At 36.9% G+C, this 17,668-nt stretch overlaps 1 protein-coding gene across 2 annotated transcripts; it reads left to right on the top strand.

Moving 5' to 3' along the window:
• The first annotated feature begins 1,035 nt into the window (after window positions 1-1,035).
• LOC130711859 (amine oxidase [copper-containing] zeta, peroxisomal) lies at window positions 1,036-15,036 on the top strand. 2 transcript variants are annotated; one of them, XM_057561630.1, is made up of 12 exons: window positions 1,036-1,428; window positions 2,304-2,413; window positions 2,499-2,804; window positions 6,060-6,172; window positions 6,274-6,604; window positions 6,689-6,904; window positions 7,008-7,244; window positions 7,463-7,648; window positions 8,095-8,235; window positions 13,978-14,246; window positions 14,483-14,564; window positions 14,702-15,036. In XM_057561630.1, the coding sequence occupies exons 1-12, from the start codon at window positions 1,281-1,283 to the stop codon at window positions 14,822-14,824; spliced, it is 2,262 nt and encodes a 753-aa protein (XP_057417613.1). In that variant the 5' UTR covers window positions 1,036-1,280; the 3' UTR covers window positions 14,825-15,036. The 2 variants fall into 2 exon arrangements, with proteins under 2 accessions (XP_057417613.1, XP_057417614.1); XM_057561631.1 differs by lacking the exon at window positions 1,036-1,428 and adding an exon at window positions 1,621-1,715.
• The last annotated feature ends 2,632 nt before the right edge of the window (window positions 15,037-17,668 follow it).

The following is a 17,668-nucleotide window of genomic DNA, read 5'->3' as shown; positions in this document are numbered from 1 at the left end:
AGTCAAGCTGATTTGGCAACCTTGTCCGCACCCACCTACTTCTATCCTTGTCCTCCTTTCCAATGCAATCCACTCGCACTCCCACTATTGCTATTCATGGGTGATGCATGTTGCTTTTCTCAAAAATAATATGTAAGTTTTTTTTTATAAGTATATCAAGTATTAATGCACTCTTTCACACTCTCTTTCTATCTTTTTTTTCTTACCCATTAAAATCATTTCATTAAATTGTAAGGGAGGTCATATAATTCATAATTCAGCGAATACTATATTAATTTTGACTAATCATAAAAAAATTGTTAGAGATGAAGTTTGAGAAGAGTATTATTAACATTTTTCTATTATAATTTATCGAACAATCAATTATTTTAAAAACAGTTGCATAACAATTATATGAATTTTATATTATATTCTAATTAATCCTTTATATAAGAGCTCACTTTTTTTCTTAGAAGAATTAAAGACGATCTAAATCAATCTCTAAACTATTTCTGAGACTTAACCAAAAAGTTAATGCGTTTGAGTAACATAAATATTTTATATTATTATTATTTTTATCATTATTTTTATTTTAAAAACTGTTGAGTAGGAACTATATTTTTTTATAGACAAATGTTAATTGTTAGTAAATTAGTATAAATTATCTCTTATTCAGGTTTAAACTCGGACTCTTCACCTACATTTACCTTTAGCTCAACTGTATGAGCTACACATCAGTAGAAACTATATGAATGATTTTATTATAAATAATTTTATATTATATCGTAATACACATCATGTGCAATAGCACGCTTTTTGTATTAAAAGAATTGAAGACCACAAGATCGAACTCTAAACTATTATGTGAAACTCTGATATAATAATGTCTATGAAACGATTAACCCAAGAGTAACATAAGTATTTGATATTATTATTATTTCTAAAATTATTATTATTATTACTGAAAAGGAAATGACCAAAATGGATCATGCCAAACTCCACTATCAGCCATCTATTTGTTGCTTTCTTCTGTGACTAGAAAGCATTATTAACTCACACTTCCATAAGTATCTCTTCCAATCACAACTCTCATAAACAAGAGGAAAAAGAAACAAAAAAGCATTTTTTGTGTGTCTCTCTCTTTCTCTCTATATTCTTGGCCGTGAACTTGGAGTTTCTAGTGGTGGTGGTGCGGTGGCTGTGTCGGTGGTGGCAGAAAGCAGAAACAAGTGGCATTATTGCTGTATGTCAGTGGAATATTACAGTGGAATTTACTACGCCGAGCTTGCTAACCCTTTGCAATGGCCACAGCTCAGGAAAAAGCGACGCCATGTTTCGCCGCCGGGGAAGATAGCAACGCCGCACCCGTACCTTCCTCCGTCGCTGCTGCTTTCATCTCCGCCGTAGATTCCATCCCTGATCCCCCTCCCAAAACCGTTTCTGCCAAAGGTTCCCATTTTTTTATGTTCTTGTTCATCTTTTTGTTATTTATTTTTGGCTGAGCTTATTTTATGGAGAGAAAGAAAAGAAAAAAAAAAATCGGAAAAGATTCAACTTTTAGTCATATCATAGAATAGTTTTTTGTGGGTCAATTTACCATGTGACTTTTATGTCTTCCCCTCAATGTTTTTGTTTAAATTTGACTATCAGCTACTGGAAACAGTTTAATAGAGTCACTTCTTTTCTTGCTTGCATACCTGATTGATTACTTGATAATTCACTGCTGTTCTCTCACTGTATTTTTCCAATTTTCTGTCTCCAAAATTCATTTCTGTTTATGCTTTTCAGTTATTAAAATAAGTAGCATACTATTTTTCTTCCAGGTTCTTAGTTTATTTCCTTTTTGGGATTTTTTTTTGTGTCAATTCCATGGTTTGTTTTTGCTTTTACTTGGTGATGGGATAATTTGAAGTTACAACTTGTCATGCTAATTGAGTGAATTGCCATGTTCCCCTTTCAATTTCACATAGAAATTAGATAGGTTTACAACTTATATTCCTTCTTAATTTGGAGGTCAACAGGATAGAGCTTCTATTGACTATTGCTATCTGTTGTTTATGCAATTCTTTGATGTGTCTGGTTGAAGAGGAACAATCGTAATTTTAAGGGTGTCTTCTTTATCCCCGAATTTGCATAGAATTCGGATTATAGGCTAGCTTCTTTGTGGTGCTCTAGTATTGGATTCTTCAACTTTATGGCTGTCTCAGATTTGTAGAGAGTTTGAAGCCTTGTTGCGTACTGAGTTTCATGTACTGTTTTCGATTTTCTGTTCAATGTAATTTCTTCTTCTATCCGAAGTAAACAGACTATTTCCTATGGAATAGGTATCACAGTAATGGCGAGAGCTCAAACCTGCCATCCTTTGGATCCACTTTCTGCTGCTGAAATATCCGTTGCGGTATCAACTGTTCGGGCAGCTGGGGCCACACCTGAGGTACATTTGCCCATCAGACCATAACTAACTCCTCTCGGTATCATTGTTTTTGCGTGCTGACGAATTTCTTTGGTAATCTTGTTAGGTGAGGGATGGCATGCGGTTTATTGAAGCAGACTTGTTAGAGCCAGAAAAGCAAGTTGTTGCATTAGCAGATGCATATTTCTTCCCTCCTTTCCAATCGTCTCTGCTTGCAAGGACAAAAGGTGGACCAGTGATTCCAGCTAAACTTCCTCCAAGGAAAGCAAGATTAGTTGTTTATAATAAAAGGTCAAATGAGACAAGTATATGGATTGTTGAACTTACAGAAGTTCATGCAACCACTCGAGGTGGACACCATAGGGGCAAAGTGATTTCTTCTACAGTTGTTCCAGATGTTCAGCCTGCAATGGTAAATATATACTATTCATCCATTCTCTGTTCTTAATATAAATGGTGTAGCTTATTAAGATTTGTAGAATCTTCTTTGTCCCCGTGCTAATTGATCATTGGATTATTTTACCTTTTTCTTTTCATTTTTTTATGTGGAAGTTTTTAACCTATGCCTGGCTCTAAGAATTTAGGGTGCATTTGGGTAAACAACTTAAATAAGCGCTTGTGACAATAAGCCGCTTATCACATAAACACTTATTGGTAAGCTAATTTGAGAAACTTATTGAAAGGAACTCAAAATAACTTAAGGTAGGTATTAGCGCTTATCCATAAGCTAATATAAAATTAATTCATAAGCATAGCCAAACACTTGCATAAGTTTTTATGCTATATGCCTATATGATAAGCTCAAATAAGCCCTTCCAAACGCGGCTTTGCTAACACTTTCATGAACTAGTTAAATAATGGAAGTCATACAGAACATTAACTGTTCTTTATTGACCTTAAAAAGCCGTTGGCACATCTGTGTAAGTTTTTTTATATTACTTTGTGGTGAGAGTTTGTTTACTTTGCAGAATATAAATGGCTTTGGAAATACTTGCAAGGAGGAATTAGAGAATTGGAAGCACCACCTATAAGGTTGTGCTCGTCAATCCCAAGAAGTTGTGGGCACAATTGTTATCTTTAATTGTATGACATTATTCACATTAGATATGTTGAAGTAATAAGATTTAGTCGTGTAGGTATTGAGGGAGGAAAAGGAATACTCAGAATTATTAATATTATATTAATGATATGCGGGATGTTATTTCAGAATACAAAGTACTAATCCATAATTATAACAATAGATTCTTTATCCCAATTAAATAAGAAAACAAATCATGATATATATGGAACTATGGAAGGAAACCAATCCCAAAGAGGTAATCTAAGATACTCGATTATATTTTATGATAGCATAATGATGTGCTGACATATATTTCAATTTTTAAAAAAATCCCCCTCATGCAAAAGTTTACTTAGGGTAATGTTTGTCTCAAATAAACTCTTTATAATATGAAATCCTTGAAACATGATTGGAAAGTCAATTTAGATAACAGTTAAGGCCAGACTGCATTTCGGGAAAGAGCCAGGGCAAGATTAAATCTGGGATAAGTGAGGCCAGACCACACCTAGGACAAAAGCTGGGGTCAACCACATGTGATAATGCTGAGGTCAAACTGCATTTAGGATAGCCAAGGCCAAATTGCATCTAAAATTGTCAGGGCAAAATTGCATCTATGGTAGTTTGGGGCTTGGGGTCAAACCATATTTAGGACAACATGTGGGATAGAAAGGCTAGGCTTTATTTGGGATAGTCAGAGGTTATTGGAAGGAGGACATGATGGTGAATCAAACCAATCTAAGGCTTTTGAGACAAGTTGTGGAAGTGGAAAGATAAAAGAATATAAGGCTTATGGGACAAGAGAGAACCTAAGAGAAAAGGGTGGATGAAATTTGTGCATGGCTGATCAGAAGAAAATAATCATGGAAATAATAACATTGTTACAATAGAGTTATAAATTTGAGGGAACTCAGCAGCGAAACAATGAAAATATAGCTCATCGGGGATGGCATCGCTTAATAGCTAGGGAAGTTATTGGGATATCCTTTATGTTTAGAAGGAGAAAAAGGGAATATTCAGATTAATAAAATTGTATTGATATGATGCGAACAATATGTTGGATGTTATTTCAAAATACAAATCACTAATCTTTATTTATATTAACATCCAACTCTTAATCGTAGTTAAATAGAAAACAATATAGAAGGAAATATGAAAACAAATCCTGAGAAATAATCTAAGGTACTAACATATTTTATGATAGAATAATGATGTGGTGAAATATTTTGCAGATATCTTATAAGAAATAATGTTAGCTTTTGGTTACAAATAAACTAGATAAATCCAAGAAGCACATGCATCTTTGACTTATAGATTCACTTGGAATTTTCATTTGTACAAGGGGAAAAATTCTATCAGTGACCCTTATTTCATGTTCTTAATCATGCTGATTTTGTAGACCTATTGTTATAGAACCAAATAATCAAACACCCTAAAAATTGTGTTTAGTTAATAATCATGCACACAAGTCCTCAATTTGCAAAAATAGTTGGGTGTTTGTATCCCTTTAAGCAAACCAATTTCTAAAGTTAAAGTAATACTGAAACTAGAAAGAAATTGGTAAGTGAATCACAAGATTGAAAATCTCCTACTCCTACTCAAATTCCTAATTATGTACCAAAAAAGTGTCCCTAATTATCCATAAAAACCCTATTTCCATAATCGAATCCCAGTTCAAATTTGTCATCATTGTGTATAACCTATTCAAAATGGTTTCTCACTCGCATGAATGATGCCATATATATAAGTGCATCGAGGATTCAGAAGAATATGAATAAGAATAATGATTCATAGACATAGGAATAGTAGAAACACCCCAAACACCCCTTTTTCCTGCGGATTTGGCCAAATAATACACTGAACTAACCACCTAAATACACATGACTAACCATAAAGCACAGAACACAGTTCTGTTCTTTATGGTTAGTCATGTGTATTTAGGTGGTTAGTTCAGTGTATTATTTGGCCAAATCCCTAATTTAGGAATTTCAATTTTACACGGTTCTGTGCTTTATGGTTAGTCATGTGTATTTAGGTGGTTAGTTCAGTGTATTATTTGGCCAAATCCCTAATTTAGGAATTTCAACTTTACACGGTTCTGTGCTTTATGGTTAGTCATGTGTATTTAGGTGGTTAGTTCAGTGTATTATTTGGCCAAATCCCTAATTTAGGAATTTCAACTTTACACGGTTATGTGCTTTATGGTTAGTCATGTGTATTTAGGTGGTTAGTTCAGTGTATTATTTAGCCAAATCCGCAGGAAAAAGGGGTGTTTGGGGTGTTTCTACTATTCCTATGTATGAATGACAATTTACTCATGATTCGATGATAAAATAAGTACACATCATCGATTACTATTTATATTGGTTGTAGATGCAAGATACAATACTGTGAGACCGATCACTATGCATATCAGTTTCTAACTACACAGAAGTAACTTTTATGGCTAGCCCCAACTGATTCTGTTACTTCCATTCCTGCTCACTCTCTGCTGCTCCAGCTGAATCACTTGAAACTGAAGATACTACTACTACACTGTGATACTACTACTACACTGACATCCTTGTTCTTATTTCTTGTCTTATAATGACCATTGTTTGCATTCTTCAGGATGCTGTGGAGTATGCTGAATGTGAAGCTGTTGTAAAGGACTTTCCTCCATTTCGTGAAGCAATGAAGAAGAGAGGGATTGAGGATATGGATCTTGTGATGGTGGATCCCTGGTTAGTTACTGCAACAAGATGATTTGTGTGACATTTTGTGACAATTTATTTAAGCCGTGCCTTATTGTTCTCTCTAATACTATTGGTGTTGAAACTTATAGGTGTGCTGGATATTATAGTGATGCTGATGCTCCTAGCCGAAGACTTGCTAAACCACTAATCTTTTGTAGGACTGAGAGTGACTGTCCTATGGAAAATGGCTATGCCCGTCCAGTTGATGGAATCCGTGTACTTGTTGATATGCAAAATATGGTTGTTCTTGAGTTTGAAGACCGAAAACTTGTCCCCCTTCCACCTGCTGATCCACTAAGAAATTATACTTCCGGTGAAACCCGGGGAGGAGTTGACCGAAGTGATGTAAAACCCCTACAAATTATTCAACCTGAAGGTCCGAGTTTTCGTGTCAATGGGCACTTCATTCAATGGCAAAAGGTGGTGCTTGTCTATGTACTTTTTCTAAAACTGTTATATATGAATCAAACTGAGAACTGCTAAAACTCTTAGCGCTATTCGCAGTGGAACTTTCGCATTGGATTCACTCCTAAGGAAGGTTTAGTTATTCACTCCATAGCCTATATTGATGGAAGTCGGGGCCGGAGGCCTGTGGCCCACAGGTTGAGTTTTGTTGAGATGGTGGTCCCTTATGGAGATCCAAATGATCCTCACTATAGGAAAAATGCTTTTGATGCTGGGGAAGATGGGCTTGGTAAAAATGCTCATTCTCTGAAGAAGGTCAGGGAGCTTGCCTATACTCTAGTCATTCTTTTCTTGATTCACACTCCTTTATCAATGTAGATGAAATTTTATTTTGTTTTGAATGATTTCATTATTTCAGGGTTGTGATTGTTTAGGCTATATCAAATACTTTGATGCACACTTCACAAACTTTTATGGAGGTGTTGAAACAATCGAGAATTGTGTTTGCTTGCATGAAGAAGATCATGGTATTTTGTGGAAGCATCAAGACTGGAGAACAGGTTTAGCTGAAGTTCGACGGTCTAGAAGGCTGACAGTGTCTTTTATATGCACTGTGGCTAACTATGAGTATGGATTTTACTGGCACTTTTATCAGGCAAGTTAACTATCCATGCATTTATCTGTTGAACGATATTTGTAGAACCATCAATTATGTTTTAGGCCAAGATATATATACTCCCTTTAAATACAGACAAGGAAGCATCTTAGCCTTCTTAGGTAGCTTGTCTAGTTGTCTTTCTGGTGGAGTTAATTTCTTGGACATCAACCATGCTAGTTAGTTGGTTCTCTCTTATATCTTCTTCCTTATTGCAGGATGGTAAAATAGAAGCTGAGGTCAAGCTCACAGGAGTTCTTAGCTTAGGAGCATTGCAACCTGGTGAAACTCGAAAATATGGCACAACTATTGCACCGGGATTATATGCGCCTGTCCACCAACACTTTTTTGTTGCTCGTATGGACATGGCAGTAGATTGTAAGCCTGGTGAAGCATTTAATCAGGTTAGCATGCAATTTTTCTTTCCAGTGAAAAAGGTCTTTAATACCAAAGGAATAGTTTTCTTTCCCCCACCGGTGCAGTTCTTATAATAACAGCATATAGTAGAATTAGGTGTCTTGCATTCTATAGCATGTTAATATTCAGTCAAGAATAAATTGTGACTTGTCTTTTAAGAATGCCATTGATTAAGGGTAAGTAGTTTCTCTTATAATAATCTCTTTTACTACTTGATACATGGGCTTTGGCATTACCGCCCTGGCTGTATGAGGTTTCATTTCTTTTACCTGAAGATTTTCCATTTTGAACTCCTTATTTTATGACTCAGTCTTCCTATCTATGGTTCCTTTTTTGCATCAATGTCTTTCTGTTCCATGACTTACCTACAATTCGTGCCATTGTCATATAAAATGATAAAGTATGGACGGATATAATCCCTCTCTCTGCCCAGGTTGTTGAGGTGAATGTCAAAGTTGAAGAGCCAGGAGAGAATAATGTTCACAACAATGCATTTTATGCTGAGGAAAAACTACTTAAATCAGAATTGGAAGCAATGCGCGATATTGACCCTTTATCTGCTCGTCATTGGATTGTAAGTTCTTTCCAAATATTTTTTACCCAGAAAAGATAAGGGAATAAACAAAGGTTAAAGTTTTCCCTGGCTGATTTGCCTTCTGTCACTGTCCACTGTAAAAGTTGTAGTACGGACAGTCTGAAATTTTCAAATCTGGCCGCAGTTTTATGCTTCTTCGATTCTACGAGTTATGAAGGATTTCGCATAATGTTTATGCTACATATAAATGTTAAATTTATTTACATGAATAAAAAAATTGGTTCAAGATTTATATTGGGAGATTGCAAGATTCTGTAGCCAGATCGATTGAAGATTGCTTAGTATGGGCCTCATATTGAGAAACTAATAGAATATAAACTGGACCAAATTTTTCTTGTATACATATGACTTGAAAGTAGGAGAAATTGTATTATTACTTCTTAATCAGAATACAAAAGGTAATTACATTATATAGAAGAAGACTAATCCTAAATAAGGAAATAACTAATTATGTACACAATCTCCTAATAAGAGAATAAATCTCCTAATACTGAATATAATCTTCTAATAATAATTCTTATATTAATTCCTTATTTACAACACCCCCCCTCAAGCTGGTGAATGAATATCTATCATTCCCAGCTTGCAAGTAAGCTCTCGAAACCGCTCCAAGGGAAGTCCTTTGGTGAGCACATCAGCCAACTGAAGTCCTGAGGGAACATACTGTGTAGATATTATACCACTATCCAATTTCTCTTTGATGAAGTGCCGGTCTATCTCTATGTGCTTTGTTCTGTCGTGTTGGACTGGATTATGAGCAATACTAATGGCAGATTTATTATCACAGAAGAGTCTCATGGGAGCTTCATACTTTATTTTCAAATCATCCAGTATGATCTTCATCCACAACAGTTCACAAACTCCTTGAGCCATGGCTCTAAACTCTGCCTCTGCGCTTGATCTGGCAACTACATTCTGCTTCTTGCTCCTCCATGTAACTAAATTTCCACCCAAGAACATACAATATCCTGTAGTGGATCTCCTGTCAACAATTGACCCTGCATAATCTGCATCAGTATAAACCTCCATAGACAACTGCTCACTCTTCTTGAACAGCAGACCTCTCCCTGGACTTGTCTTCAGATACTGCAAGATTCTATCCACAGTCTGTAAGTGTCTCTCCTGTGGGTCATGCATGAATTGACTGACAACACTAACAGGATAAGCTATGTCAGGCCTAGTGTGAGATAGATAAATGAGCTTCCCCACAAGTCTCTGATATTGAGCCTTATCAACCCTAAGGTCCTCCTCACTACTTCCAATCTTGTGGTTTTGCTCTATAGGCACTCCAATGGGCTTACAACCCAATTTACCAGTCTCTTTGAGAAGATCAAGGACATACTTTCTTTGAGATATGAAAATCCCTTGCTTCGAGTATGCCACCTCCATACCTAGGAAATATTTCAGTTTTCCAAGATCCTTCATTTCAAATTGGGCTGCCAACTGTTTCCTCAGATTCTGCTTCTCAAGTTCATCATTACCTGCAATGATCATATTGTCTACATAGACTAACAGAAGAGTGAGTCTACCATTTTGAGTATGTTTGATAAAGAGGGTATGATCACCTTGGCTTTGTTTATAACCCAGAGACACCATAGCATTAGTGAATCTCCCAAACCAAGCTCGAGGTGACTGTTTGAGCCCATATAGGGCCTTCTTCAGTTTGCACACCTTATTTCTTCCTGAAGTAGGGTCATACCCCGGTGGAATCTCCATATACACCTCTTCCTCCAAATCTCCATGCAAGAAAGCATTTTTAACATCAAACTGTTGCAACTCCCAATCAAAATGAGCTGCTAAGGAAAGAATGATCCTTACAGTGTTCATTTTTGCTACCGGAGCAAATGTCTCTTCATAATCAATTCCATAGGTCTGGGTGTATCCCTTTGCAACTAGCCTCGCCTTATACCTGTCAAGTGTGCCATCAGATCGGTACTTCACGGTATAAATCCACCTGCAACCTACTGTCCTCTTGTCATTTGGCTTCTCAACAATCTCCCAAGTTCCATTTTTGTCCAGTGCATGCATCTCTTCATTCATGGCTTGAATCCAGTTCTTATCTTTTAATGCTTCTTGTACTGATGTAGGGACTCTAATAGAGTCAATAGCTGAAATAAAACTCTGATGCTGCACAGAAAGATTTTGAGTAGACACAAACTGGGATATAGGGTACTTGGCACAAGAACGTTTTCCTTTTCGTAAGGCAATAGGTAAGTCATCAAGGTTATGCTCATAGGAATTACTAGGCTCAGGGTTCGCAACACTTACCTCAGGATCAGACGATTGGACTTGTTGTTGGATCAGGACGGGTTTTACTGTCCGCTGGTACTTTATCCTGAACCTGTCAACATTATTCTGATCTAGTACTACTTCAGAACCATTGTCATCATTCTCATCTGGTACTAGTTCAGGACCATTGTCATCATTCTGATTTGGTACTAGTTCAGGACCATTGTCATCATCATCACTGTCCTCAGTGATAGGAATAGAGGAAGGCATCAAGGGATCCTGTAGAAGAGGAATAACAGACAATTCTGGAGACTCAACTTCCTGAGTATTCCCCCCCTGAAGCTGAGGATTGGGATAAAAAGACTCTGATTCTTGAAAAGTAACATCCATGGATATATAGACACGACGACTAGGAGGATGATAACACTTGTAGCCCTTTTTATCTGAGGCATATCCTATAAAGATGCACTTAATAGCCCGAGGATCTAACTTACCCCGATGATGACCGTGAACATGGACAAAGGCGGAACAACCAAATACACGACTTTGAAGACCTGACTTAATGGGCACAGACGGAAAGAAGCTAGTCATAACCTGCACAGGACTAACATTAGATAAAACCCTAGAAGGTAACCTATTAATTAAATAAGCAGCAGTCAAGACAGCTTCCCCCCAATAAAACTTAGGAACATTCATTTGAAAGAGTAAAGCTCGAGTGATTTCAAGAAGATGACGATTTTTCCTTTCAGCAACCCCATTTTGTTGTGGGGTGTCAACACAAGTCAACTCATGAACCACACCATTTTTTGTAAGAAATTCAGAAAAATTCTTGTTAACATACTCTTTCCCATTGTCTGACCTTAACCTCTTAATAGGTTTCCCAAACTGTGTTCTAATCATGTGGAAAAAGTTAACAAATAATTGAAACACCTCAGACTTATCTTTCATAAGAAAAACCCATGTAATCCGAGTACAATCATCAATAAAAGTAACAAACCATTTTGCACCAGAAACATTAGAAATGGACGAAGGTCCCCACACATCAGAGTGAACAAGATCAAAAGGTTGAGCACATTTATTATTACTAGGAAGAAAAGTTGAACGATGATGCTTAGAAAACTGACAAACATCACAATGAAAAGATTCGACTGACACTTTTGAAAATAAATGGGGAAACATGGTCCTTAGAATACTAAAAGGAGGATGCCCAAGACGCTTGTGTCGCAACCATATTTGAGAAGTATTCCAGGACTCTGAACTCGTCTGATGACACTTGCTTTCCTCGTGCCGCAGACAGTATAACCCGTCATGTTCCTTAGCAATCCCAATTATCTGTCCCGTGGCAAGATCCTGAAAAACACCATGTGAGTGGAAAAAGGTTACAGCACAGTTCAAGTCTCGAGTGAGTTTATGGATGGACAAAAGATTGTTAGAAAGCTTTGGGACATGAAGCACATGCTTTAAGGGAAGAGATGGACTAAGGTGAATGTTACCACATCCCGTAATCTGGTTTTGGGATCCATTAGCAACAGTGATATAGTGTTTTTCAGGGTAAGTGGAATAAGAAGATAAATGTGAGGGGTGAGGTGTCATATGATCTGTAGCACCAGAGTCAATAATCCAGTCATTTTCAGTACTCAAAGCATTAAGAGATAAGAAGGTAGAACTCTTACCAGTCATTGTGAGAGAACAAGAACCAGAGGGCTTACTCAATGAGTCCATAAAAGCTCTCAGACGCTCCAATTCTGCTTTGCTAAGGCTAGGGACATCTTCTACTGGTGGTACAGGTGGGACTTCACCATCATTTTCCATGTCAGAAGTTGTGTGATTTGCACGCCTCTGCGGAGCACCTTTGGACCCCCTCATACGTCTAAGGACGTTTTCCCTTCCATAAAGTTTGAAACAGTACTCTTTGGTGTGACCAGACCTCTTACAGTAAGTGCAACGATCATCACGGTTGAAGAGATCATCACGGTTGAAGCGATCATCACGGTTGGGGCGATCATCACGGTTAGGGTGTCCGGAAGAGGTGGATCCTTTTATGGGACCCTTTCCAGAGGCTAAGGCTGAACCATCAACTGATTTGTCTTCCACCATCACTGTCCTCCTAGTTTCTTCACCACGAACTATAAAGAACACCTCTGAGAGAGAAGGGAGTTGCTCTTTACCCAAAACTTGGACCCGAATCGGATCAAATTCAGAGTTAAGCCCAGAGAGAAACTTAAAGATTCGCGCTTTTTCAATAAATTTATTCAATGTTGTGGAGTCAGCATCACACTTCATCTTCAGATTTTGATACTGATCTAATTCAATCCATAGACCATTCAAGGTCCCATAGTAATCTGTCACTGAGAGAGTTCCTTGCTTAGAATTGAAAACTTTATTTTCCAATTCATAACAAGCTGAGAGATCTTGTTTCTTAGAATATGCCTGTGCCAGATTATTCCAAATCTCCTTAGCAGTAGGGAAAAACATATAATTCCGGCTAATTTCCGGAATCATGGAGTACCAAAACCAGGTCATAATAAGAGAATTCTCTTCACGCCATGTGTCATATTGTGGATCAGTTTCAGCAGGGGCTTTTTCTTCAATATAACTGATTTTCTTGCGACTTATGAGAGTGTGACGGATGAGCTCAGACCATTGGAGGTAGTTGCGCCCATCCAAGCGAAAGGAACCTTGTAATACCGGGAGATCTTTGTGGGTCAAAGGTGGAAGAGAGACTTTCACTCCAGAAGTGAGTTTCTCCTTAGGTATGGGAATCTCGTCTCCAGACATACTGAGAGATGTTACTGTAGAAGGGAAACAAGAGGAAAAATAACAGAAACAGAGAAGATTGCACTCTCCTTGAATGGAAGAACCAAAGGCTTCTCAAGAAAAAACACCAACAAAGTGAGGAAACGACCCTCAGAACAAGACCAAAAGGCACGGGGAACCCTCTCTGTGCAATCGGAGTAACGAACAGAGGATGGCAGGCCGGTGATGAAGAACACAGGCCTCCAAACGGTATAAGCCAACAGTGGCAAAACAGGAAACGTTACCAGATAAAAGGGCCGTAATAAGACGCCTAGGGTTTTTTTCGCAGAAGCAGAACTCCCAAGATCGGGAGCTCTGATACCAACTTGAAAGTAGGAGAAATTGTATTATTACTTCTTAATCAGAATACAAAGGGTAATTACATTATATAGAAGAAGACTAATCCTAAATAAGGAAATAACTAATTATGTACACAATCTCCTAATAAGAGAATAAATCTCCTAATACTGAATATAATCTTCTAATAATAATTCTTATATTAATTCCTTATTTACAACCATATGTATCAATTCTGGCTGTGGTTCCAGGAGGCTTACTTTTTGTTTTCACTTCTGAAAATTATGAATCTTTATTGACACAAGAATGTGTTTTATGTTAGCTAGTTCATCTTATTTTACTTGTTTGAAAAAAAACCTAGCTTCCACCTAGAGTTGCTTATGTACATTTCCTGTTTAGGTTAGGAACACAAGGACTGTAAACCGAACTGGGCATCTAACTGGTTACAAGCTAGTACCTGGTTCAAATTGTTTACCATTAGCTGGATCAGACGCCAAGTTTATGAGAAGAGCAGCATTCTTGAAGCACAATCTTTGGGTTACTGCTTATGCACGCAATGAAATGCATCCTGGAGGAGAGTTTCCTAATCAAAATCCACGCGTTGGAGAGGGTTTGGCTACTTGGGTTAAGCAAAATCGACCACTAGAAGAAGCTGATATAGTTCTATGGTTAGTTCACTCCTCTTTCTTGGATAGATGATATCCATATGAACCTATTATACTCTTGCTTTATGCATGCTGTTCCTTCATTACACTTCTTCATTGCATACATGAATATGCAGACTAGCTTATCAGTTATCACAAGTAGTGGTTGGTTTCTGATTTCATTGACTGATAATTGTTGATTTGGTCCCTTCATTTTTCTTTTTAGTTACATGATATCTTATTTGGTCGAAAATTTTCAGGTACGTATTTGGGGTGACACACATTCCTCGATTAGAAGACTGGCCTGTTATGCCTGTGGATCACATTGGTTTTATGCTTATGGTATTCAATTCACCATTAGCTTCTTTTTCCTTGCTACTCTTTCTTTGCAAATTTCAAATGTGATTGATATTGAAACACTTAGCACTTGAAAATAGAACTGATACTAATTTTGCTTACATATACAATTTATGATGCAGCCACATGGGTTTTTCAATTCTTCTCCCGCGGTAGATGTTCCCCCAAGCCCAGGTGATTTGGATGATAAGGACCATGGCGTACCTGCAAAGCCTGTCCAGAACGGGTTGATTGCCAAGCTCTGAAAGGACCAACAGGAGCAATATTCTGGCTCAGTTAGCCTCTTCATGTGGTGGTTATGTTCATTAATTCAATAAGTGGTTTAACTTTGTTAGATATTCAATACCACTGGATGTTAATTAATCATAGTTGGTGTGCAATCTGAATATAATGTAACTTGTATGTAACTTGCTTTCGGAAAAATAATAATAATGTAACTTGTGTGTAATTTCATTTATCCTTCGTTCCCCCTTAATTTTCATTATCTGAACATTCATGGCATAACTAGCCAACAAGTTTAGTTATGATGGCTCAAGGAGACCAATTAGCCAACAGACCTGTAATCTAAGGTTGACTTTATTCCAAATTAATAAGGATGATTGAGTTAGTTCCATCACTTGAAAGGATGAAGAGAGAGAGAGAGAACTTGAATAAGGAGCTCGCCATAAGGGTCTCTCCATCATGTAGCTCCTTGACCTCAAAGGGGGAATCACCCATAACAAGGCTTTAGCATCCTCGACCCTTCTGAAGTTCAACAAAATCGACTCCCTAAAGCCATTGACCTCTTTTGCCAAATCTTGAACAAGAATGTCATTTCCTAGCTAGAACTCCATCATCAAGGTTTGCATCCACATCAGTGATTTCCTCATCGCTTAGAATTTCTTCGGCGAAATGCCCCACAAAACAGCTATGTCCTAGACCACTGTCATTGACCGCTTCTTGCACTTTGGAAGGGTCGAGGATGATAAAGCCTTGTCCTGGGCGATTCCCCCCTTTAGGACAAGGACATGGCCAAGTGGCATGTGATGGTTCACAGGTGCTGTGCCAATGGTCGAGTTGATTATGCCCTGTGCTTGTTTAACCAAATGCCTTTGCGTGACGTGATTTCTTAGACTGCCATCATTGCTGGGCTTGAATTCGATCGTAACCAAATGCCTTCTAGGGTCAACCCTTTTTTTACCACCCTGGTTTGTTGGTTGTCTGCTGCTATGAAGATTTCAGCTTTGCATCCGGGCCTTCAATTCATTGCTCTATGTTCAAGTTGGGTTGTTGTTGTCGTTTGAATGAGTTTGTGCCTGCTTCACTTGTCACATTTTATGCAAGTAGTAAATGAATGGAAAGTGTATGAAATAAGATTGATGCGGGTCCTAACACTACTGTTTCTGGGTCCCAAGCTGCTGCTGGATTAACATATGCAGTGGGTCAAATAAACTGGAGTCTGATGAGAAAAACAAAAGATACCAGTCAACCCAAGGAGGACCTGGACATCGACCAGGATTTCAACAAAATCGTACAGACTAAGGTCATATGCATAGGAAGTATTAAACTCTTGAGTATGTGAATTTGCAATGACAAAGTAAGCAACAAATGTGTTTTGATAAGTTGATGAGGGACTAATGAGAAATAAAAAATAAATAAATGTCACTAAATTTTAAACTTTTTTTTGAACATCACTAAATTTTAAACTTAACCTATCTATTTAGTGGCATACGGTGAAACACGTTTTTGAGTCACACGCATTAGACTTCTCCACCGATCTAGTTGTTTGCGAGATTGAGTGTCTATTTGTTTTAACTACATTTTTCAGTTTTGGTAAAAATAACCTAAATTAGTACATTGAAATTAGTGTTATTTTGTTTGGAAAATATCTTTATGTTCAAAACTTAATTTCTTAACATACAAAACCCAAGTTTTCTTGACGAGATTTTAGTTTTTTCATTGTTATATTTTCATTTTAGATGTCAATTATAATATTATCCTGGTGATACATAAAATTGAGATTGCTTACTGCCTCTCCAGCGTGGCAGTAAAAAAAAACTACAGTCACCCATTTCATTTTTAAATTAATGATTTGTTTTTTTACTCTAATCAATCACAGTTGTAAACTCAATGGCCATCAAATGACTGGAGTAGGGCCGTGTATAGACATCTGGGGGCTTAAGGCGAAAATCATTTAGGGGCTTAAAGATACTTAATATATCATATAAATTTTCGATTTTTTTATATTAACCTTCTAGCTTTCTGAGCTGCAAAATCATTTATAATAGTTTTATAATCAACAATTCTAACATTTCGTGTTTAATAGATAAATTAAATAGCTAACACAGTCGATGTGATTTTGATACGATTTAAGAAATTTTAATTTTGAAATTTTTTTTTTCATCTATAGCAACCGTTACAGAAATTGTCAATAAAATTCTATAGGCAATATTTACATTTGGAAAAGAATCTAATATGTACTCATGGTGTTTCAAGATAATTAATTGATTGATCTGTATAAAAATACTCAATGCGAAAAGATTCTTTAGATGAATGTGTGATCTCACTACTAATATTTTCATAAAAATGAGGCTTTTTATGAACTTTACATTTTTTGCGGAATGTTGGTTCTATATCAATTTCGATGACTTTTTTTTGTGTGGATTATAAAGTCAATGCAAATTCTTTTTTTTTTTATAATTTTCTAAATAAGTGATAAGAACCATTTTCTCTTTAACTTTCTCGTTTCATTTGTTTCAAATTTTCTTCCTAATAAGTAGCTGATCATGTAAACTATTCTAGAGTAATTTTCCAATTTTTTCCGTGGTTATTTTTAAAAAATTGGGGCCTATGGATAGTAAAAAAAAAGTTGGGGCCTTAGGCATTTGCCTAATTTCCCTTATGGCTTCCACGGCCCTGGACTGGAGAGAGGCCGAACAAAGATATGGTTGGAGATGATCCAATCACCGATATATCACATTTATACAATAATGATTCATAAACACGGCTACAGCAGGGACATAAAAAACACCGATTTTCCTGAGGATTTTGCTTCAAATTTAGCACGGCTATTTAGCGATTGTTTCAAACTGCCGAAAAATTATTTCCTA

The sequence above is a fragment of the Lotus japonicus genome, chromosome 4 (genome assembly GCF_012489685.1).
Source record: "Lotus japonicus ecotype B-129 chromosome 4, LjGifu_v1.2".
Taxonomy (NCBI): Eukaryota; Viridiplantae; Streptophyta; class Magnoliopsida; order Fabales; family Fabaceae; genus Lotus; species Lotus japonicus.
The sequence above is the reverse complement of the archived record's forward strand: the minus strand, read 5'-3'. Positions and strand labels throughout refer to the sequence as shown.

Excerpts from the sequence above, each read along its gene's own strand:
- LOC130711859 (XM_057561630.1), top strand. The coding sequence starts at position 1,281 with ATGGCCACAGCTCAGGAAAAAGCGACGCCATGTTTCGCCGCCGGGGAA. Across the intron at positions 2,414-2,498 it reads CAGCTGGGGCCACACCTGAG|GTGAGGGATGGCATGCGGTT; the intron begins GTACATTTGCCC and ends TAATCTTGTTAG. Across the intron at positions 14,247-14,482 it reads GAAGCTGATATAGTTCTATG|GTACGTATTTGGGGTGACAC; the intron begins GTTAGTTCACTC and ends GAAAATTTTCAG.